This window comes from Vipera berus, assembly GCF_964194415.1.
Source record: "Vipera berus genome assembly, chromosome: 1".
Classification (NCBI taxonomy): domain Eukaryota; kingdom Metazoa; phylum Chordata; class Lepidosauria; order Squamata; family Viperidae; genus Vipera; species Vipera berus.
Genome location: NC_138202.1, coordinates 327,690,461 through 327,714,424, shown reverse-complemented (window position 1 = coordinate 327,714,424; position 23,964 = coordinate 327,690,461). Strand labels below are relative to the sequence as shown.

Sequence of the window (23,964 nt, the reverse complement as noted above, 5' to 3'; positions counted from 1 at the left end):
GAAAAATGCATTGAATTTCTCCTGTTTAAATTATGCAGTCTGCCTCAGGTACATACTTCCACCTCAGTTCTAACTTTTAGTCTGATTTCTTTTTGCCACAAGACAGCCCACATTTCAAATGCCTGGGGTCCTTCAATTGAGTTTTTTTTAAAAAAAAAGATTACATCTGCCAACATGTCTGAGTTAAATACTATTTTAATAAAAAGTTATATGAAATGTGGATGACCTGTGTTTATAGTGTGTTACAAGAATGAAAAGTTTTCTTACCACCAAAGTAGAATTTTTAAATTACTTTGAATAATGAAATATAAGCAATATACTGGAAAGCTGTTTGGCATAATTATGATTACAATGAAGTTGAATGATATATCCATAAAAATTAATAATGTGTGGGCTCATTTAAAAGGTTTGGAAATATTAACAGCCTGATTAATCATGCTGTCATTTGCACAACGCATACTGGGTCTGATTCACACAATGAGAGTTTAAATCCAGACTATGAATAAATTAGTTGACCTTAAATCAATAGGAATTGAGTCTAACAATTATAATTCCTATGAAATTTTAAGATAACCTTGAGTACCATTTTTATGAATAGCAGTAAATCCTATGAGATACTAAAACCTTTTCCATCTGCTTATGGTAACAGACATAGCAGAATACATGAGATCTCCCCAGTTTTCAATTAGTGTGTGAACTGATGTTGCCCCTGTATGGAGATATTTTTCATATCTCTTGTTCAGGTTGATGAGGCCAACTTAAGACAAAAAAATAAGTTTAGCCAATTTAATGTTTTAATAAAAGTATTTGACAGCAACATTCAAAAAGTAATATTAAATCCAACAAAAGTACAACAGTGACCAGCCTGACCCAGCATATACAGAAATAGCAAGAAACAAAATAGTGGAATCTATTAAAAATGTTAAATCATTGCTTTCCACTCTACTTTTGAACCAACTTAAAAGAATTGGTGTTTTTATAATATATAAAATCAAGTTAATGCGTGGAATGGTTGTAAGCAAAGAGTTCATGGTTAAATATATAACCTTAGAAGCAACTTCTTTAAACTATCGCTTATTAATGACTTCTTCTTTTAGTTTTGCTGCAAGGATTCGTTTCTTTAACAATCTTTGTTCCTCTTCTTCTGACATTCCCTGAAAAGAAAAAAAATATTTACTTGCAGTAATTATGGCTAACTACACTTATGTCTAATATTCCTATTGATTTCATTGAAGTTTCCACGCAAGATAAATTGGATTGTAGGCAAAAGACAAAAAACAATTTGTAGAACATGTAAATAAATGTTAGTTTCTATTTGTACACTAAAACAAAAATAAAATCATCACCATTTTGTAGGTTATATTAAAGCAAGAAAAGCAATAGTTAAAATGCTATTTCACACATTAGAAAGGCCAAACTGTAGCTCTGTCCAGGACAGGAATATATGTGATTGTGATTTCAGTTCTTATTTGTATTTATGCCTAATATTTAAAGCATCCTCTTATAATAGTGTTTTCTGATTTATCTGCTGTGAAAATATACCTGTAACGCACTCCCAATGATTTTATCAATAGGAGAGTAAAAATATTCAATGTCTTCTTCCATCAACTAGCCTAAAGAATGCTACGAGGCTAGCACTTTCAGATACTTTTTTCTTACTTCTAACAAATTAAAAAAAAATCACACTTGCATAAGATAGCTCTATGCCATTGTGGGCAGAGTCAAAGAAGCCTTAGACCTATCCCTATTTAGTCAAAAGCAGGGATGTCATGTAAAATGAACAAAAGAAATGTATAAGACAGCCCAATTTTTTTCTAGGGTCAGTCGACTGACGGTATTTGGGCAGCTGTTTGATAGGGTTAACACTCAAGCACAACACAGCTGAATGAATGAAAAATTAGTTTTTCCTATTCAGCAACTAAATTAGCTTTTTCCAACCACAATCATCCCCACTGATGAGATTTAGCTGTTTTCACTATCCCTTCCATTGCCTCCAACTAAGTAAACAAGGCCTTTAAACAGATCGGCTTATTTGTCTTAGTAAAAGTGTCTCCTTGAGACTATGATGTACATTCTCAGAATCATGTTTTTCCAAAGTAGACTAATATTTAAAGAAAACAGATGGTTACAAATAGGCAATTTTATTTCTGTTATCCTTCACCTCTTTAGAAGGGGACAGCTCTTCTTTCTGTTCTATATTTTGTGGTGGGATACTCGTTTTTGATTTCTTCTTCAAAGCCATCAATGCATCTCGTTTCTGCTTTAGATAGTCCTCACGCTCTCTCAGCTCTTTTGCTCCAAGTTCTGATAATTTCTATTTGAATTTAAAAATCAGATTTTATATGGTTTCTGAAAAACATTTTTATCAGATACAGTTGCTATAGTACCAATAACAAATTACAAAACAAAAGAGGAAAAAATACAACGTGCAGAACTGCTCAAAACTTTCCAAAATTCCATCCAGGTGACAAAACATGGGTAGCAGCTACTGAAGAAAATTTATTGTATCATGCTCAGCTGAAAAGGAGACTGAAAATGAAAGTTTAGAAAAAATGGGAATAGGAACAACTTTCAACTTTCTGCCAAACTCCCCATTTACTTTATTGCTGAGAAGATGGCATGGTACACAAGAAAATGTGATCCTATGATTGCAGCTTGCTGTTGGAATTAAAATGAACACAGAAAGCTCAACATATGAAAGATTAAAATGAAAAATGGACATTTTAAGCATCAGGTTGATCTTTCAGTCAAAAGATCACACTCAGGACATAAAAAGTAAAAGACAGCAATCCCCAAGGACATTTGACATGAGGACACGCGCAATGAGGGCGTCGATAGCGACCAGAAGAACAGGTAGCGATTCCCCCTCAACAGCCAGCACCCAGAGGCAGTCGCACTCCGTGAAAACGAGTGCGAAACAGTTCGAAATAATACGGCCAATGTAGGTAAATAGACCTGTAACACATTCCATGAGTGGAGCGCAAAAGCCCCACTGATATGTGGTTCTGCCTCTCCAGCAATTCTATCCTGACGACGTTGGCAGTTGGCCAATGAAAGCTCGATTTTATTAAAACTGTTTTGGTTTTATCTTATCCTGGTGTTCATACGTCTGTTTTAATATCAATAGGCCTGGGATTCGTATTTTTAGCTTAATTAAACTCGTGTGTGTGTGTGTGTAGATATATATTACAAAATATTAATTCAATATTTTAAATAAAGTGAGCATGCAGCTTACACGTCCTTTAAGTACTCCTTGCTTTGTTACATATTCAGAGCCATCCCCAACTGCTTTCCTGCAACTATCTTCCTTCAGTTTGACAGAGGAATGGTCTTGAATAGATACATCTTTTTGTTTTCCTTCTGGACCTAAATTTAAATTGAAATAAATGCATATAATGATATGTTTTCTATATACAAACATATTAATAATCTGTAACTTGAATAGTTAAAACCAAAGGTTTTAAATTAAATGTTTCACTTCTTAGAATAGTTGCCAACTTGATGTAATAGAAAAAGCAGTTCACTGTTAAATATGATGGAGAGTGTCCTCAACCATTACACAAGAAAAGCCACTATTTTCTTTCTCCATTTTACAAGCTATAAAAAACTAAATAAATCCATAGCAGAACTGGTATTCAATATCAATTCATAGAGATCTCAAATTAAAAAAAACAGCTTTTGGGTGTTTGGATACCAGCATTTAGAGCTGCAACTTTCAATAACAAAAACTAACTACAAACCTGAAATAAATACATTTCATGAAAAAATTATTTTCAGGTAATGCTGAATTAGTGAATATGTACAATCTTTTTCCTTCCCCCTCCCAGCTGTGCCATCCAATTAGTGTAACCAGTGGCCATGTGTTCAGTAGCAAAAACACCTTAAATGTATCTTGAAATGAAAATAACGATTTTGTTTGTAATGGAGTTTTGACCAATTGCTATAATAGATACCTAACACCCAACAAACAAAGTTTGGCATCAAGTTAGTTGAAGGAAAAAATTCCTTTCATAAGAAATATGAATAAACACCCTGAGTATGTTTAATAAGAAAGCTAAGTACTAGTTAAAGCCACTAGGTGAGACAGTGAGTCTGTCCTGCATTAGGCCGGAAGCCAGTAGGGTGATTTTGGGTCACTCACTCTCCTAGAAGGCAGTGAGAAACTATTTTCAATAATGTTGCCAAGAAAACTGCCTGGACTTGGTCTATCAACAGGAGTCAAACTGAACTTGAAAGCACACACATACACAAAGTTTAAAATACATGCAGCAAATACCTGAAAATAATCATACCTGGCATTAATTCTGTAGAGAGTTCTAGAGACCGCTTAGGTCCTGCACTTTCATTAAAATGTCCTGGAGATTTATGTGCAACATCAGATGATTTCAGTTTATCATGTGCCTGAATTTTTACAAAAAAATAGTAAGAAATCAATTTAAGTATTACAAAAGCAGCAAATAGAGTAAAAACCAATATCATAAAATGCATTATCTAGTTACTATCTTCATTATTAAAATAGATAGCAGTATGTAGTAATAACTAGTTCTAAGGAATCTATTAGGATTTTGCAAGATTTTCTTTCACCCATTGTTTTCTGTATTCTTCTTATAAATTGTCTCTTACAAAGTTACAATTCACAGATAAAAATACTGTCATTAAAAAAAGAAAAACCATCAAAACCTTTTTTCCACAGTACTCAGTGAACATCTTAGCATAGAACGCTTAACTGTACAGAGAAATAGGTTTATTGTGCAATATTTATCTCAATCAACTTATCCAACAAGGTAAGTTTGGTAAACAGATCCAGAACAATATTCTGATATAAGCTTTCATGAATGGCATCAGTGAAGCAGTGATGAATTTTCAGGCAAATGGCCATGATCTAGTTATGTGTAATGTTTTGCCAATAGCTCTGGCTGGCATCTTCTGAGGCAGAGTAAATTGCTTTGTGGTGTATCTCTCTGCAGCTCGTAGGCAACTGCTAAGTACTGAGAAAAAGGCAGCTTCCATTATTGATTGTGTCACAAGGAAGCAATGTGCTGCCACTGCACAGGAATGAGTCAATTAACTGTAAGAGTTTTTAAATTGGTTAACCATGTTGGTTTGCAACACACAAAAATGTCAAGTTATACTATTTTCTTAGTATCATCAAAAGTTCAGTTAAATGAAGGCAGATATGATATTGTTGCCATTACGGAAACTTGGTGGGATGAAACCCACAAATGGAAAAAAAAATATTTAAAAGAAACAGACCAAATAAAAGAGGAAGTGGAGTTGCTCTCTATATAAGAAATAACTACATCTCTACAGAAATAGAGCACAACAATGATGAAAACTCTTGAATGCATTTGGGTCAATATAAAAGGGGGGGGAAATGACATTGCCACTGGTGTATACTATAGGCCACCCACCCAACCAGAGGAAATAGATGAACTTTTTGCTAGTCAGCTAACTAAGATATGTAGGAAGCACATCACAATAGTAATGGGGGACTTTAATTACCTTGACATCAACTGGGAGACAAATTCTGCACCAAGTGGAAGATTAAACAGATTCCTGACAAACCTAGCAGACAACTGTCTCCAAAAAGTAGAGAAGGGAACTAGAGGATTAGCCATATTGGACCTAATTCTCACTAACAGAGATGAAATGATAGAAGGTGTTGAAGCCACAGGAACCTTGGGGGGGGGGAAATGATCATGCAATATTATGCAAGCGCAAGCAATAGAACATAGTCAAACTATAGTCTTGGACTTTAAGAGAACTAATTTCAATAAATTTAGAGATAGCTTGGGAAGGATTCCATGGATGAGAATCCTCAACGGGAAAACAACTCAAGAAGCTTGGGAAATTTTGAAAAGTGAAGATTATAAAAGCCCAATCTAGCACAATACCAACGAACAAAAAAAATAACAACTCTCAAAAGAAACCAGCATGGTTGCATAAAGAACTCTCTGATAAATTCAAAGACAAAAAGGACAAGTATAAAAAGTGGAAAGAGGGGCACATAACTAAGGCAGAATATCAACAAATAGTCTGAGCCTGCAAAGGTGAAGTGAGGAAAGCTAAGGCTCAAAATGAACTAAGGCTTGCAACCAAAGTCAAAACTAACAAAAAAAAGTTTCTTTCAACATGTAAAAAACAAGAAAAAAGTTAAAGAAATGATTGGTCCATTAGTGGGAGAAAGTGGCAAGAAGGTGATAAGCAACAGGGAGAAAGCAGAACTATTGTAACTCGTTTTTTGCATCCATCTTTACACAAAGGGAAAAAACAGTCCAACCTATCAAAAACAGTACCATAAAAAACAGATTAGAAACACAAGTTAAGATAGGCAAGAAAATGGTAAGTGAGCACCTGTCCACCCTAGACAAGTTCAAATCACCAGGATCAGATGGATTACACCCCAAGGTTCTGAAGGAACTGGCAGATGTGATCTCAGAACCACTGAACTATATCTTTCAAAGATCCTGGAGCACTGGGGAAACTACCAGAGGACTGGAAAAATGCTGATGTAGTTTCCATCTTCAAAAAAGGGGAAAAATGGATCTAGGAAACTACAGACCTAACAGCCTGACCTCAATACATGGGAAGATTCTGGAAAAGATAATCAAGCACGAATCAGCAAACACCTAGAGGCAAACAAAGTCATTACCAAAAGCCAACATGGGTTTGTCAAAAACAGATCATGCCAGACAAATCTTATTGCATTCTTTGACCAAGTGACAAAATTAGTGGACCAGAGGAATGCTGTAGATATAATTTACTTGGACTTCAGTAAGGCATTTGATAAAGTAGATCACAACCTACTACTTGATAAGATATAAAAATGTGGGTTAGATAGCATCACCACCAGATGGATTCGTAGCTGGCTGACCGGCCGTACTCAGCATGTGATCCTCAATGGAACTGCATCTACATAGAAGGAAGTGTGTAGTGAGGTGCCCCAGGGCTCTGTTCTGGGCCAGTGCTCTTCAATATCTTCATCAATGATTTGGATGAGGGGATAGATGACGAAGTCATCAAATTTGCAGATGACACCAAGCTGGCAGAAATAGCCAACACTCCAGAAGATAGGCTTAAGATACAGAAGGATCTTGAACATTGGGCGCTATCTAACAAAATGAAATTCAATGGTGAAAAAAGTTCTACATTTAGGCAAGAAAAACCAAATGCACAGGTATAGTATAGGTAGTACCTTGCTCAATAGTAGTAACTGTGAGAGGGATCTCGGAGTCCTAGTGGACAATCATTTAAATATGAGCCAGCAGTGTGCTGCAACTGCCAAAAAAGCCAACACAGTGCTAAACTGCACTAACAGAGAGACAGAATCAAGATCATGTGAAGTGTTAACACCACTTTACAATGTTTTGGTAAAGCCACACTTGGAATACTGCATCCAGTTTTGGTCACCATAATGTAAAAAAGATGTTGAGACTCTAGAAAGAGTTCAGAGAAAAGCAACAAAGATGATTAGGGGACTGGAGGCTAAAACATAAGGAATGGTTGCTGGAATTGGGCATGTCTAGTCTAATGAAGAGAAGGACTAGGGGTGACATGATAGCAGTGTTCCAATATCTCAAGGGTTGCCACAAGGAAGAGGGAGTCAAGCTATTCTCCAAAGCACCAGAAAGCAAGACAAGAAGCAATGGATGGAAACTAACAAGAGAGAAGCAACCTAGAACTAAGGAGAAATTTCCTGATATTAGAACAATTAATCAGTGGAACAACCTGCCTCCAGAAGCGGTAAATGCTCCAACACTGGAAGTTTTTAAGAAGAGACAGGATAGCCATTTGTCTAAAATAGTATAGGGCAAGGGTAGGGAACCTTGACTCTTTTATGACTTGTGGACCAGCCATACTGACTCAGGAATTCTGGGAGTTGAAGTTCACAAGAGCCAAGGTTCCCTACTCCTGGTATAGGGTTTCCTGCCTGAGCAGTGGGTTGGACTAGATTATCTCCAAGGTCTCTTCCAACTTATTATCATTATCATTAGTCAAAATACGCTAGTCATAATCATGCCAAAACCACAAGTGCATAAGAGCAAGAAATTAAAAGACGCAAAAAAATAATTTCAATTAGTAGGAATATGCTGATTATTTTATTCAATCAATGATGAAAAATAAGTATGTTTTATTTATTTATTTAAATTTATATGCTGCCCATCTCACTATCAAGCAACTCTGGGCAGCTTTTACTGAAGACTGAAGAGAATACTGAAGAGAATAATTTTTTAATTGCAATCACTTGGGGTTTTGTTGAATTGATCTCCCAATATACCTCATTATTTCTTTTCCTTTCTTGCTCTAGATCATATTCTTCCTTAGACTTCCTGCAAAGAAACAGGAAATACTTTAATATATTTACTGCCTTATCCTTCTTTAACAGTCATGTAAATGTTGCAGTTTATAATTAATGTAATAACGTAAAATAAACAAATACAAAACAGATTTTTTTTAAAAAAAAGAGAAGACAAATTAGAATAAATTTAGTTCTATCACTCTATTAAAATACCGTATATACTTGAGTATAAGCCGACTCGAGTATAAGCCGAGACCCCCAATTTCACCCCCAAAAACTGGGAAAAGTTGTTGACTCGAGTATAAGCCGATCCGCCGTTCTGCAAGCCTCCGCCGCTGGCGGAGGCTGGATCCGCGCTCTGCAAGCCTCTGCCGCCAGCAGAGGCTCGATCCGCCATTTTGCAAGCCTGAATACACAGGAATACCCTGTGTGGCCGCGGCTCTCGGGGAAGCCCTGGCTGTCCGCTTCCTCGCTCCACGCTGCCATTCGGGGCCCGCACGTTCCCCGGGCAAATCGCGGCGCCCAGCAGGCGAGGAAACACGCCCGCTCCAGTCGCCCCCCCTTCCCTCAGGAGACGCGAAGCAAGTGACCGCCCGGAGCTTACCGAGGACTTGCGCGAGGCCGAGGCTTCGGTGCTTCCAGGATCGCGCGCATCTCTCCCAAGCCGTCGCCGTCCGGAGACCTGCCGAAGTTTGGGGAGGTTTGGGGAGGTGCGCGCGCACCTCCCCAAACCTCCCCAAACGTCGGCAGGTCTCCGGACCTCCGCGCCCTGCCTGCCTGCTTCTTTCCGCTGCGGAAAGCAGCAGCCTGCCTGCTTCTTTCCGCTGCGGAAAGAAGCAGGCAGGCTGCGTTCCGCAGCGGAAGGCAGGCTGCTTCTTTCCGCTGCGGAAAGAAGCAGGCAGGCTGCTTTTTTCCGCTGCGGAAAGAAGCAGCCTGCCTGCTTCTTTCCGCAGCGGAAGGCAGGCTGCTTCGTTCCGCAGCGGAAAGAAGCAGGCAGGCTGACCGCCCGGAGCTTACCGAGGACTTGCGCGAGGCCGAGGCTTCGGTGCTTCCAGGATCGCGCGCATCTCTCCCAAGCCGTCGCCGTCCGGAGACCTGCCGAAGTTTGGGGAGGTTTGGGGAGGTGCGCGCGCACCTCCCCAAACCTCCCCAAACGTCGGCAGGTCTCCGGACCTCCGCGCCCTGCCTGCCTGCTTCTTTCCGCTGCGGAAAGCAGCAGCCTGCCTGCTTCTTTCCGCTGCGGAAAGAAGCAGGCAGGCTGCGTTCCGCAGCGGAAGGCAGGCTGCTTCTTTCCGCTGCGGAAAGAAGCAGGCAGGCTGCTTTTTTCCGCTGCGGAAAGAAGCAGCCTGCCTGCTTCTTTCCGCAGCGGAAGGCAGGCTGCTTCGTTCCGCAGCGGAAAGAAGCAGGCAGGCTGCTTCGTTCCGCAGCGGAAAGAAGCAGGCAGGCTGCTTCGTTCCGCAGCGGAAAGAAGCAGGCAGGCTGCTTCGTTCCGCAGCGGAAAGAAGCAGGCAGGCTGCTTCTTTCCGCTGCGGAAAGAAGCAGGCAGGCAGGGCGCGGAGGTCCGGAGACCTGCCGACGTTTGGGGAGGTTTGCGCGCGCACCTCCCCAAACCTCCCCAAACTTCGGCAGGTCTCCGGACGGCGGTGGCTTGGGAGAGGTGCGCGCGATCCCGGAAGCACCAAAGCCTCGGCCGCGCACAAGTCCTCGGTAAGTTTTTTTTGTTGACTGGAGTATAAGCCGAAGTGGAATTTTTCAGCCCAAAAAGTGGGCTGAAAAATTCGGCTTATACTCAAGTATATACGGTATCTCTTTAAAATGTTTACAAGAAGCATAAGACTAACATACAAAATTAAAAGTAACACAATGAAACAGAATGTAATAATCAAAATACAATTCAAAAGAATTGGAAACAAAAAATTAAGAGAGCAAAGACCTCATGGGAAACGAGAATTCTGAGGCTGGACTTGTGGAGAGAAGTGAGGTGCCACAATGACTATTAGATATAAGTAACCCAGGTTTCTCTCACTTTTTTCTCATTTATTGACTGAACAAAATGGAAAAACCACCCAGAAAAGAAAGCAAGCCACTTTAGATTCACTACTTGCTATCAATGTCCTTCTGGATCAAAGCCTGCAAATGCCTTAAGTAGTCTTTGTTTAGCAACTGCCTTGTTAAGTGACCGTTCATAAACACAACGGTAATAAACAGTAATAAAAAACTGTATCCTGCCAATGGATGCATTTACTCTCAAATTTCTGCACCTGACAACAACAAACATGGGGTGAAAATAACACTGGTATTGCTGAACAAGAGAACTTTACCTAAATGAGGCAGCCACCAGCGATCCTTCACAGCATCTCTCTCTGTCATGTAGTTACTGCTTAGTGACCCTTTTGCCAGAAACAATTGCTAAATGAGGACTACTTACAATGATACTTTTTAAAACAGATTTAAGAAGAAATGTAACATTTCCCATTGCCCTTCAGTAAAAATATAATCAATATTTACTTATGCATTATGCTAACAATGTATCTCAAATTTTCCAAATATTTAACCATATATCTGTAATTTAACACAAAATGGAATGATTTCTCCTCAGTCATTATGCTGAAAAATGCTTTCAAGGGCAAATTAGGTGGATCTTGTGGCAATCAAATTTTATTTTAAGAGGCCATATCCAAGTATGTGATATAAAACAAGGAAAAATATTTTTAACCTAAGAACTTCTCTTAGTATTTTCATTTCTTCTTCTTCGGTTTCAGTATATGCATCAGACCCATCGGTCAAACAGTCAGGTAGCACACCTATTTTATGAAAAAAAGAATAAAGCAGTCAAAAGGCAATTAAAGAGAAACTATTCAATCAATTATCAAAATCCAAAAAAAATTATAGAATAGAAAATAAATTATATTCAAAATATTGCTGTTTTAATTTACTCAGGTTGTAATTAGAAGACAGCAAACTGAATTATCATCGAAGCTTGCTTTCTGAATAAAATGTTTATTTCTCTTTCCACATGGCAACCTCAATGAGATTTATTAAGGGGACAATTAAGTTGTACACATCTGACTTTAGTATGAAATAAAATACTGCACAAGGAAATATAAATATGCTTTGATTTTAGGATGATTTCTACCATTGCAACAGTCTTTATGGGAACATGAAAATATATTTGGCTGTTAAATGCTGTTTGCTTAGAAACTGTTTTAACCCACATATTTTGTATGTTAATAGAATGATTGAGTATTTTTATATTCATTTTAATAAAATCTTTTTTTCCAATTGATTCTAGATCAATTTCTTCACACCTGGGAAAGCAGGTAAATATAATAAATAATCATTCTTAAGATAGTTTAAAGGCAATAATATACTTCAGACTAGCTATGCAAGCAATTGTAATGGGTTATGAAAACAAAAGCCAACTAGTAAGATACTAGTTTAATCTTCTGACACAGGAAGCCTTTCAGGCTGTCTCCTTTGCCTTGATTGCACTATATATTTAGCCATTTAATGCTTCTCTTCACTTTCCTTATTTCATATGGCATACATTTGTCACGGAGATCTACACTTTACCGAGTAGTCCTGACAGCCTTTGCTAGTTCGTTCGACCTGCCTGTTTATTCACGGTGCGCCACCGGGGGAGGGGCAAAAGCTTGGCCATGGTATACAGCAATCTGGCTAGTGGCATTTGGGTGGATGACATCTTCTGGGGCCCCTTCCGCCAATCTCATCTTGTGTCTGGGCAGGTCCAGCGCAAGTTCCCGTTCTCCTTGCACAGCTAGTCTTTCCCATTGGAATGGTACCCATTTATCTATTCACAATAATGCTTTCAAATTGCTGAGTGGGCAAGGCAGGAGATAGAGACGAGCTCACCAAGTCCCACGATGCTACCAGGGCTCGAACCACCAGAGTAGAGTGTCCAACCATTTCTGGTCGACAGATCATTAAGCCACTGCACCACCAGGCCTCCTTGATCATTATTGATTTTTTTCATCTGACTTGGTTATATATGTCCAGATTTAGGAAATCCACTTAAACCTGTTCCAGCTAATCACAGCAAATGAAAATATTATTCTTTTTATTATTTATTACCATTTCTTTCTTGAATTATTCTAATGGCTTGCAATTGCATTTCAATATTTTTCTGGACCATCATTTCTTTAAACAATCTGAAGTCTTCTGCTGCCAGTACTGGCTGCAAAATGGCCTGAAAGGAATTAAAAGTGTTTTATCTCAGAGTGCCAAGAAATTCAAAGTTTAAATAATTCAAAATCTCCTTATAACAATAATAAAAATGTTAGGAAAAAGACTTTAGTAAGGTTTTACAAATGGGGGATGTCTTACATTACAGCAGGTGGTGAGCGCGCAGGGAAGGGGCATGCCTGTGCATGTGGGAGCAGGCCAAGGTCAAGGTGCTGGCAGAACACCAGTGGGTTCCCCACCAGAGCTGGAATGCCACTGCGTTTACCATAAGTGCCGGTACCAGTAAATGCCAGCCTTCCGTCTGGCAGGCTTGGGCAGCTGCTAGAAACCGACAGCCAGTTTCAGTGCTTGGAGCCCTTAGACGGTTTGCCCTTTCACTCCCCTTCCAAGCCAGACTGCTGGCACTTTCGGCCACCTGGCCCTCTTCACAGCTCTGCCTACACAGCCACAGGTGGGACAAAAAAAAAGTTCAATCAATCAATTTGAACTTCGCAAGAGCTTTTTTTTCACAAGAAGTTGGAATTGATTGATTGAACTTTTCTTCTAGCGCTGCCCTCCCACTCCACACAGAGGCAGAGGAACACGACGGAGGAATGCATCAGAGCTGGAAAGAAGGTTAGCATTTCTCTGCCACCATGGAGCTGGAGAGTTTGCCCCACCCACCACCGCCCAGATGCCCTCCCTTCCCAAAGCATTACTTTGCGAACCTTCTTTCCAGCTCTGACGTGTTCCTCCACCGCTGTGTGCAGTGGGAAGGCAGCACTAGCTGCCAATGCAGTGGTGGGGAAGGCTGGTGGGGGTGGGGTGGGAAACTGAGTGGCGCCGAAACAGCACTCGGAGCCTCCAGGAGCTGTGGGGATGTGCGCATGCCCTTTGCAGTCATCCTCCTGCCCAACATTGCAACAGGTTTATGCATGCATGCATCGGTGACTAATTAGGCACGTCGTAGCAGTGGCACTGGCAGTAGGCGGAGGCAGAAGGGGGGGAGAGGCATGTGATCCTGCCTGTCAAAACCAAACAATGGGATGGAATGGTGGGGTCTTAAGTAGGGCTTATTTTGGGGGTAGGGCTTATATTAGGCCCACCTCCCAAAATCAAGCTAGGGCTTATTTTCAGGGAAACACAGTACTGGAAGAATAAATGTCCCAAACTTGAGCATTCAGTAGCACTGTATGTTCTGAACACTGAACTGCTTGGTGGTTGTTCTAGAAGCTACTGAGCAATCTATGAGCAACTCATACCTGGTTGATTAGTTGATTGCAAGATACATTCATTGAAACTGAGGAAAATCTCAGTCCCTAATTCTTTCATAAGGACAAGGGTCCCAACTCTGCTAGTAATCCACGTGTATTTCTTTCTATGGAGCGATCCAATTCTTTTGTGTCTGGCCAGAATGTTAACAATTTTGAGTCATGTAATAATGGATGAATTTCATTATTTTTAATGTGTAATTTTAAACCACTTTTTTTCTAAATATGTGGTTTATAACATTATTCTTTTTAAACCACTTTTTTCTAAATATGTGGTTTATAACATTATTCTATTAGTTTAATCATATTATTCTAAATTGTTGTCCAGGGATCCCCCACTCGTTCTAGCGCTGCTACACAAACAGGGCACCACGCGGTGAAAACGGGGCAGTGTTAGCACCCACGTGGCAAAAACAGGGCACTGCTAGCGAGTGTCATGCGGGTGCTAACTCCACCCCATTTGCATCACAAGTGCTTGTAGCCCTGTTTGTTTGTGAGCGCATGAGCTTAAAATGCTTCCCACTTCCTTTCCCTCCGGTCCGCCAACCGAGAAAGGTTGGAGACCTCTGGTGTAGACTTTTAACTGAGGGTTGAGCAACATATAATCCCTAAGCACACTCTGTAGTTCCCAAAATGCCCCACTAGATCACAGCCCAATTTCCTGCAATAAAAATGAAACAGTAGCAAAATAGGTATATTAAGTCCCAAACTACTGGGGGAAAGGAACAAAAAAATTTCAGCTAGATCAGTTCCAATGACTTGCAGGTTTCATCAGGGAAAAAAGTTTTTTAACAAGTGCAATATTACTCACAAAAAGGTTGCTCACTATTTTTAATTTTGTTAAAAAGTTTACCTGGGAAGTTCGAGTTTTAGCAAGAGGAGACATACAAGCTTCCTGAAACTTGTCCTCATTAATTCCAACTTCTTTAAGGTAACTGTCTAGTAATTTTTCAACCTTTAAAAAAATATATATTTTTTTATTCATCTTTTATTAAAGAAATGGGACATAAATTACTTTAAATGAGGAAATACAGTGGTTGTGTCTTCTTTTCAAAACAGAATGAAATCAGATTCATAAAAGTATAAATCTAGAACTTAAGATCTAAAATCACATAAATGGTTTATATTTATTAGTGCATGAATGACTTCCCACAACAGGACTTCCTCTGTTTCTCCTACATCTCCCAAATCTGCTCTGAAATATTCCTTAATCCCTCAGTATTTTTGTGTATTGTAAATATTTTATTATATAGGGTTTCTTTCTTGCTGCATGCCAGAGAATCACAGTTTGAGATGACTTATAAATGTAGTTAAAATATTTTCTAAAAAAAATAAATAAAAAAGACTAGTTATAAGGAAAAGAAAGATGTTGCTCCAATGTGGAATATAGCAGGGCTCAGATGTTTCCTCCATGTTATTTAATATCTAACAACTAGGAGCGGTGTGAGGCAGACTGAGATACCAGCAGTACATTGATAATGGTCAATTGTACATCATTACCTAGGCAGGGCTGAAATGCTGTGGAAGTCCTGAATCAATGTTTGGAACTAATTTGGACTGGATGAAGAGAAATATCCTCAGATTAAACCCTAGAGAAACTGAAGAGTGTTTGTCCATTAACATTTTGATTAGCTAGACACAACAGTCTTCCTGGCTGTTTCTATATAGGAAGTGTCTTTGGGATTTGCTGATTTGCTACTATAGAAATGGCTTATATATACCAAGTATGCAAAAAGTAAATAGTTGAGACTGTATTTTTATTATCTTTATTCTACTGCAGTTGGGAGTTAATGCTTTTTTTCCTTTTTTTTCTCTTTACCCCACACTTCTCTCTTCCCCCTTTTTCCCTCCCCACTTCTCCATTATCTTTATTTTCACTTGTATTTTACATTTTGACAATCTCAATTAAAAATGTGACCTGTTCCCTCAAAAGACCTATTCCATGATATAGAAACGTTTCTGAATATTCTAATAGAACTAAGAAACTCTCATCTACAAATTGCTCAAAAAATACCATCATGACCGATTATATTAACATTATTAAGAATATTAAAATTGTTTCTGTAAAAGACCCTGTATATGGAATATTTTATTTCATTTTTATTCTCTTTCAATACCCCATCCACATTCTTAGTTCATATTTTATTTCTGCTTTCAAGGTGATTAATCCTTTTTTCTAAAAACTAGTAATTATGATTTTGAACTCCATCATGACCTCAATATTCAGTGATGTTTACTAAAAACAGCAGGATGAATCCTAACAACTTAAATACAGCAAGGGAGAAGGAAAAGAATGACAGGGAAGAATCTGCAATTATTTTGGTTATATTTGCTTGGGCTTAGTTAAAGACTAGGAAAGCTAGAAATGTTATACCAAAAGCTTTCATGGGAAAGATATTATTGTCTTCTCTCTATGCTTGGGAAACAGAGAGCAGTTTGGAAACACTGCAAACAAAGAACATCTGTAAATTCTTCTCCTTATCTGGAAAACAAAATACTAGAATGAAGAAAAATATGCCTAGAAAACTTAAAAGATATATAGGTCATAAAATAGAAAGTACTTAGTTTTCAACGTTTGTATAATACAGCCCCTTTTTAAGAGACTTTCTATAAGAAGCACCTGTGAGAGTCATTTAGGAGGGTATTCAGTATTCAGTTGTCAACATCTGATTCTATAAGTTAGATGGGAGGCATATAAATTCAACAAATAAATATATGCTTGTATGGTTCTACAGCAATCTTAGACTCAAAATAGAATAGATGGATTTAGATCATATGTGAGTTTGCATATCACATATATAACACCTCTTTAATCAAATGCATATTTTCCTGGAATACACAAATACTAATCAATTATATAAATACGTAAAAATCTCTGATTCCCCATTTCACCAACAATGAAACTGCATTTTATAATATATTCAAAGAGATACACGGCACATTTCTGCTTTATCATATTATGTTTTTAAAGGCTGAGGAATCTACTTACCAAAGCTTTATATTCCTGGTGAATTTCAGTGTAAGATAACTTACTTTCTTCTTCATCATCAAAAACTGAAACAAAATAATATTTCATGGTTCTTTACAATATGCAAACTAAAAAAATAGTTTCATATAGTAATAGCTTAAAATTGAATTTTGCACACAACAAAATTTATCTGAACTAAAATATAAAATATATAAAAATAAAAGCTCCAGTACAAAATGTGATAGTGCAGGCAATTTTAGGCACCCAAAAGAGTGCATGTAGCACGTCCACAATCCTCTCCAGGACAAATATATCAACAATTCCTTTTTCTTAAAACTTCAGATCTCTCATCTTAAACTTCATAAAGAAGAGTAGCATACTATATCAAATAAAAATATATGGCATTATGGAGGGCATTATTTTCTCTCCATGCAGCAGAGCACCTTATCTAAATCTAAACTTTGCTATGGTACAGAATGCCCAATCTTTCCAAATCACTCATTTTGTAGATTTCCATTAAATTCAAACAATGAATCTTAATGTGCGTGGGGGGTGTGGGGGGTAATAATTCTATGCATTGTACATCATAACGGAAAAACAAACACCCCCTTGGTTAGTGAATTCACCAAAATCAGTGCGATACTAACATATTGACCTTCGGTTAAATCATGACCAACAGCCATTCCCATTCCTTAACTGTGCTCTCGATCTACCGTAAGGACGGTGATAATGATTACGATAATAATCCATAGCCCATTAAATTGCATTTGACTCAGCCTTCCATCCTTCCGAGGTAGGTAAAATGAGGACCCAGATTGTTGGGCGCAATTAAGCTGACTTTGTAATAATGCCGCTTGGGGGTGTGTGTGTGAAAGCCCTAACAAGCAGGCATATACATTGAATGAAGGCTACTGCTAAGCTTGTAAGCCGCCCTGAGTCTTCGGAGAAGGGCGGGATATAAATGGAATTAAAATAAAAATAAAAAATAAATAAAATTAAATGCAACCATACGCTACAGAGGAATAAAGCAGCGTTTCCCAACCTTAGGAACTTGAAGATGCGTGGACTTCAACTCCCAGAATTCCCCAGCCAGCTATGCTGGCTGGGGAATTCTGGGAGTTGAAGTCCACGCATCTTCAAGTTCCTAAGGTTGGGAAACGCTGGAATAAAGCAAACCACCACCCGAGGACACCCATTTGGACACGGCGACAAGTCTATTGGCAGAATTTCCACCGACCCATAGCCCACTCACCTTCACACTTGTGCTCCACAAACTCCAGAATGGGAACAGACCACGCGGGGCTGCGGAGAAAGCCAGCAATGCTATCTACGACCCACTCCACTTCAGTCTCAACCTCCGCCTCCCCCTCGGTCGCCATCACATCTCCCCTCCCCTTTCTCCACGCCCTCCAAAACAGGAGCTCTCGCGTGCATGCAGCCCTGTACGGAGAAATGAGACAATCTGCGCGTGCGCCGGAGAAAAAAAAAAGATGATGACAGCAAGACTCCGGCAACGGTTGGGCTTCGATTTGCCGTCACTATGGCAATCGCCGTCATTTAAAGAGGGGGGGGGAAATATGTCTAAATAAACTCACGCGAGAGAAGGCGCGAGGTCGTACCCACCTCAATAAGCTTGCGCTGCGGGGAGGTTATTCTCCACCCCTTGCTTGGTTCAGTTATGTCTTTTTGTAAGAGCCGAACTTCCGCAAGTTAAGAGTTTAAAGCACGTGCGATTCGCAGAGAGACGCGTCGTGTTTGCTTTTTCTCCAGATTGCCTAATTCAGGGGTCTTCAAAAACTTGGCCCTTTTATGACTTGTGGACTTCAACTCCCAGAATTCCTCAGCCAGCTTTGCTGGCTGAGGAATTCTGGGACTTGAAGTCCACAAGTCATAAAAGGGCCAAGTTTGAAGACCCCTGGCCTAATTGCATTCCCGCAGTCTTTCAATTGTCAGAAAGATATGCAGGGGTTAATTGCGCTGCCTGGACAGATGAGATCCGTTCTGCCTAGAGATGAGGCTGGAGAGCGGCCCTTAAGAATTTAGAATGAAACAATTCAAAAATATTGATTGGTGGATTCCCCTTTCCCTTCTCATCTATGATCACCTGCTGATAAGGAAAACAATCATCAATTACTGTCTTTATAATGTGCAGCCGGGGTAGAGGCTTTAGCAGACTTTCAATTTGACTGAATGCTAAGTTACCGGAATGGAGATACTCTGCTGTTTGTTACACAGGTTATTTCTGAACATAACTAAGCACTGTTCTGGAACACCCCTAAACTTAAGTTTTTCCAAAGTTGCTTGGCTGAAGATAGCGTAGTAGAAGGTTGTGGACTGAAGCATGAGGAAGTTCTCCTGGGATTTTTTTCCAAATTCATCCCATGTTTCTTTGCTGCATGTGTGACTTGTCAGTCAGGCTATTTTGGACACATTTAGTGCTGTTCTGGAAAAGCAGTGGACTTGAAGTCCTCCAAGATCTCTTTGAATTCTGTGATTTCATGAATTGGATCTCTCTCATTGATTCCATCCGTTAGTTCTTGCCCTACCCTCAGGTACTTTGGAGAACAGGTCAACCCCTCTCCTCTGCGACAGCCCCTCAGCAGTCTTTCAGGATTTGAGGGGTTGTTGAGAAGAGGGGGTTGACCTATTCTCCAAAGCACCTGAGGGCAGGACAAGAAGTAACAGATGGAAACTTACTGTAAGGTTTTTCGGCTCAGAATCCAAATAAGTCCCAAAGAAACTCAACACGAGGCTACAGAAAACAACACAGCTTTATTTTTTATCAAAAGAAAAAGCTGGGGTGCTCTTAATCTCTCGTCTCTAACCCAGAGAGACAGAGAGAAAAGACCACACACACTAATAAAAATTTTCCCTTTTATAGCTAATGTACTTTCTCATACTAATAGGGTAAAGATTTATTTTTGGTCTGAATAGTGTTTCTTTTATTAGGTTATGTCAATTACAGCTTGTTACAGAGCTACTGTTCTAATACACAATTGCTGGCAAGCAACCCAGAACTTTCTCCTTGGGCAGATACATTTGCAAGTTACAGCAGAAGAACAATACATTGCAAGCCATAGAAAACACATTTAAAGTTACAGCTTAAGCCAGTGATGGAGAACCTTTTAGAGACCAAGTGCCCAAACTGCAACCCAAAACCCGCTTATGTATCATCGGGTGCCGGGTGGGCATGTCCCATTGTGTGGGCGTGGCTGCAGTGGTAATAGCAGACCAGGTGGGGCTAAAGTTCAATCAATTCCAACTTTGCGACATCTTTTTTTTTCCCATGAGAAGCTGAAATTGATTGATTGATTGAACCTTTTTTTTTTGCACATGGTGGCGGAGGCCTAAAGCAAAACAGTTTTATAAAACCCAACTGAAGGCCTAGGACTACAGGCTTAAGCTTTTTCTTGGTCAGCACACTTTTTGTTAAGTACAGAGTGCAAACAAGAAAGAATGAACAATGGCTGGGTTATACATAAAATATTATATTTTAATCACTTTGTTACAAAAGATAGATCCAACCTAAAATTAAGAATTTTCCTGACAGTTCAATTAATCAGTGGAATAGCTTTTCCCCAGAAATTGTGGGTGCTCCATTATGGTGGTTTATAGGAAGAAATTGGACATCCATTTGTCCAGATTGGCATATGGTTTCTCGCTTGAGCAGGGGATTGGACTAGAAAACCTCCAAGTTCCTTTCCAACACTTACTCTGTTATTTTACCTGTGTGAGATGGAATGTAAACCTGGCTCTGGAAAGCAACAAGGAATGAACAAACTCTTAAAAGAGGAAGAGGCCTAGAAAACATTACTCAATCCTAGGAGAGGAGAAATCAATAAACCAGCCCAATCTCCTCCCCAAACTACAAAATCTCATCTTGTTATGCAATGTTATAGAATACCTTAACAACCATAAATAGCATTCTTAAAATACAGCATCAGCCATTATTTTTTGTTGATATCTACAAGAGCTGACATGGTGGTTTTATACATAATTACCTAATTTCAAGACAAAATTCTAAAGGTGAAATAGATTATTAACACAAATGTGTTCTGAAAAAGAACTCTATTGTGCACTCCACATAATTGCCAAAGATTTGTGAAGGTTTTTTTCTAGAACTATTGTCAGCATAATTTTCCATATGGCATTTTCATCCTCAGAGTTTTTGTCTTCGTCTGTCTTTTTAGTTCTCTCTTAATTAAGGCATTCAACAGCAGGCATTTAATGTAAGTGAAACTACTTTTAAGTCTGTGCTTAAACAGATTATTTCATGCTTACACACATTTTCTAAATAAAGAAGTTAGATTTCATACATACAAATATATTGATAGAAGAGAATATTTGTTGCTCAGGGTTGAATTGTGGGTTCCCAGGTGATCTCTGAGCTTGGCGGTGCACATGTTTCATTACCAAACTAGGTAACAATCATCAGCATTAGAAGGGAATGAGCTTTGTTGTTATTTTTATATATTTGTGGCAGATGATGTTCTTGCAGACATTTGTAATGAAATGTCTGCAAAAAAAACCCCCAACCAAGCTAAGAGACCACCAAGGATCCTATAATATAGGGAAGATAAGTTACAGACCCCATCAGCTGAAGAACGGGTAGGAGTGTAGGAAGGGAGTCTTTTCTGCTGTGGAAAGTCAGCACACACACACACACACACACACACACACACACACACACACACACACACAGAATGAAATATTTTGGGGAATATTAAAAGGCTTGTGGGAGGCTTGCGGGGTAGCACCAGCAGTAGGTAGAGGCACGGGGGTAGGCAGGCCATCCAGATGTGCTGCATGGCGGCCTGCTTGTGGGAGGTTCGCAGGGGGCTTGTGCATTGGCACCAGCAGAAAACAGAGGCACGGTGGGGGGGAGGCAGGCAATCCGGACACACTGTGCATCTGCCTGGCTCATGGGAGGCAGGCAGCCATGCAGCATGTCCAGATCACCTGCCTTCCCCTCTTCCTCTGCCTGCTGCTGGTGGGGCCACATGAGCTTCCTGTGAGCCAGGCGGCCTTGCAGCACTTCCTGATCACTTGCCTCCCCCCTGCCTCTGCCTCCGTACTCAGACTTACCTGTGCTATGCCAAGGAGCTGGCAGGCTGCAGCTGCTGCTGGACACCATCGGCCCCTACACACTCACCTACTCTTGTGCATGCACCGGGGGATGGGGTGCCCAGCTGGGCTGATCACCCTGATACCATGTTTCCATGAAAATGAGCCCTAATGCATATTTTGTTGCAAAAAAATTATATAAGACTGGGTCTTATTTTGGGGGAAACACAGTATAGGGAAAGCCTCAAGCAAAAACATGAAGAGGCCAGTCTTATGGAGATTTTGTTATCCATTCAGAAAGACTGGGCCATCCTATTCATAAGCAAAACGCCTTCAGCCACAGCTCCCACAGAAGGCTGAAGCTGATGGGATTAGAAAAACAAAGACTCCTAAATCTACATTCCCCACTCAGCTCCAAGGACAGAGCATGACCTCCCAGCCACAATGGGAGTCACACAACAATAATTAGAATACTAAAAGGAACACTCAAGCACAGATCAAAGTACATTTCACAGTGAACAGGCATCTCAAATACAAAGCCTCAAAGAAGGTATAAAAACCAACCTACTCTCAACTCCATTTTGTCAGCCACCCCAGAAACATGCTGATGTCACTTTAGTTTCTGGTTATCAAATAAACAGAGATCTCCTTTCCAAAATGCAGCCTGCCTTCAATTCATTTCTACAGTGTCCTCACGACTTTGAACAAGACCAGATTTTACTTCCAACACTTCCATTGCCCCAACCCTACGAAATATTGTTCCCCCAGAGGTGAGAGGGGCTCCCACTTTCCTGGCCTTCCAAAAAAGGGTTAAAACATGGTTTTGCACTCTTGCATGGGAAGCCCAAAGAAGCATGCAATTGTGTTATGAGAGCCCTCTTTTTACCTTTATCAACTAATTTTTAACAGGGTTTAATTATTCTTCCCTCTTTAAAAATTGTTATAAGTTGTTACATTTTTAATTCTAAAAGTTTAACTCTTAACATTTTAATATTTATGTACTATTTTATATTTTGATGTTTTACTATATACACTGCCCAGAGTTTTTCTTTAGAAATGTAATAAATAAATAAATAAATAAATAAATAAATAAATAAATAATCTTATCTTGTAGAATGGAGTAAAGGAAGCCAACTACAGTTGGGCAGCCATCTCTTTAATTTCTTCAGAGAAAGAGATTGACATTGGCAAACATAAGGAAATGGGCAAATAACAGAAAAGTCTGTTATTAATAATAATAATAATAAAGTCCACTTCAACATTCCCTATTGTTTTCTATTTGTTGCATGGAGAAAAAGGTAGATGTGTTTTGTGTTCCCTGATGCTATTTTGAAATGTGCATTAAGGAATTGCACAAATATAAATATACAAACACAACATTCTTCACTGAATATAGTTGCAGACATGTTGATTTCAAAATGAGTAAAATAATAGATATGAAAATAATCCAGGAAACATAATGCTAATAATACAAATGATGGTAGAAAAATAGCTGTGACTATTTCCTAGGGACCAAAGATGTCAAGGCATGTACATACTCCACAAATTCCCAAAGAGATCTAGTATGCCCACAAGAGGTTTTCCTCCAAGATGGAAGTTAAGCATTATAGATTTTACACACATTGAATTTATGGCAATTATTAAAGGGGAAAATTATTTTTATTTTGGTACACAAGGTGGCAACCTAAGATTGTTTCAGTTTTAGGCTGGGGATCAGCTAAGATCAATACTGTGTGGTCAAGACAGAAATTAGGATCACCAGGCATTATGGCAACAAATTATAATCTCTGTGGAGAAAATTACTGGATTCCTGTTTTGTAATACAAACAACACACACACACATCTAATTCGGTTCTATTCTGTTTAGGTCAGTCTACATCTAGAATTTTGTGTCCAATTCTGGGCTGTGCACTATGTTTTAGGAGAGATATTACAATAATTCCATAGGATTGACACTGAAAGCTCCTTGGAAGTTACATTTTGTAGAAAATGCAGCAGCCCATTGATTGGCAGATGAGAAGTAGTACCTGGATGATACTTCAGTGCAGCAGATTCTGCTTGGGCTACTCTTTTGGTTCTGGATATAATTTAGAGTGTTGTTATTCACCTAGTCTTCACTTAATGATGGCAATTGGGACTAGGATTTCCATCACTAAGTAACACAGACATAAAGTGTGATG

The 23,964-nt window shown here is 39.3% G+C and overlaps 1 protein-coding gene across 2 annotated transcripts; it reads right to left on the bottom strand.

The window, feature by feature from the left end:
• Nucleotides 1-781: 781 nt before the first annotated feature.
• CFAP36 (cilia and flagella associated protein 36) lies at nucleotides 782-18,155 on the bottom strand. 2 transcript variants are annotated; one of them, XM_081313390.1, is made up of 10 exons: nucleotides 17,973-18,155; nucleotides 16,742-16,806; nucleotides 14,606-14,707; nucleotides 12,392-12,506; nucleotides 11,016-11,103; nucleotides 8,279-8,330; nucleotides 4,293-4,401; nucleotides 3,236-3,366; nucleotides 2,162-2,314; nucleotides 782-1,154 (listed from the first exon to the last, which is right to left on the bottom strand). In XM_081313390.1, exons 1-10 carry the CDS (start codon nucleotides 18,097-18,099, stop codon nucleotides 1,068-1,070), a joined length of 1,029 nt encoding a protein of 342 aa, XP_081169516.1. In that variant the 5' UTR covers nucleotides 18,100-18,155; the 3' UTR covers nucleotides 782-1,067. The 2 variants fall into 2 exon arrangements, with proteins under 2 accessions (XP_081169516.1, XP_081169517.1); XM_081313391.1 differs by lacking the exon at nucleotides 14,606-14,707.
• Between the last annotated feature and the right edge of the window lie 5,809 nt (nucleotides 18,156-23,964).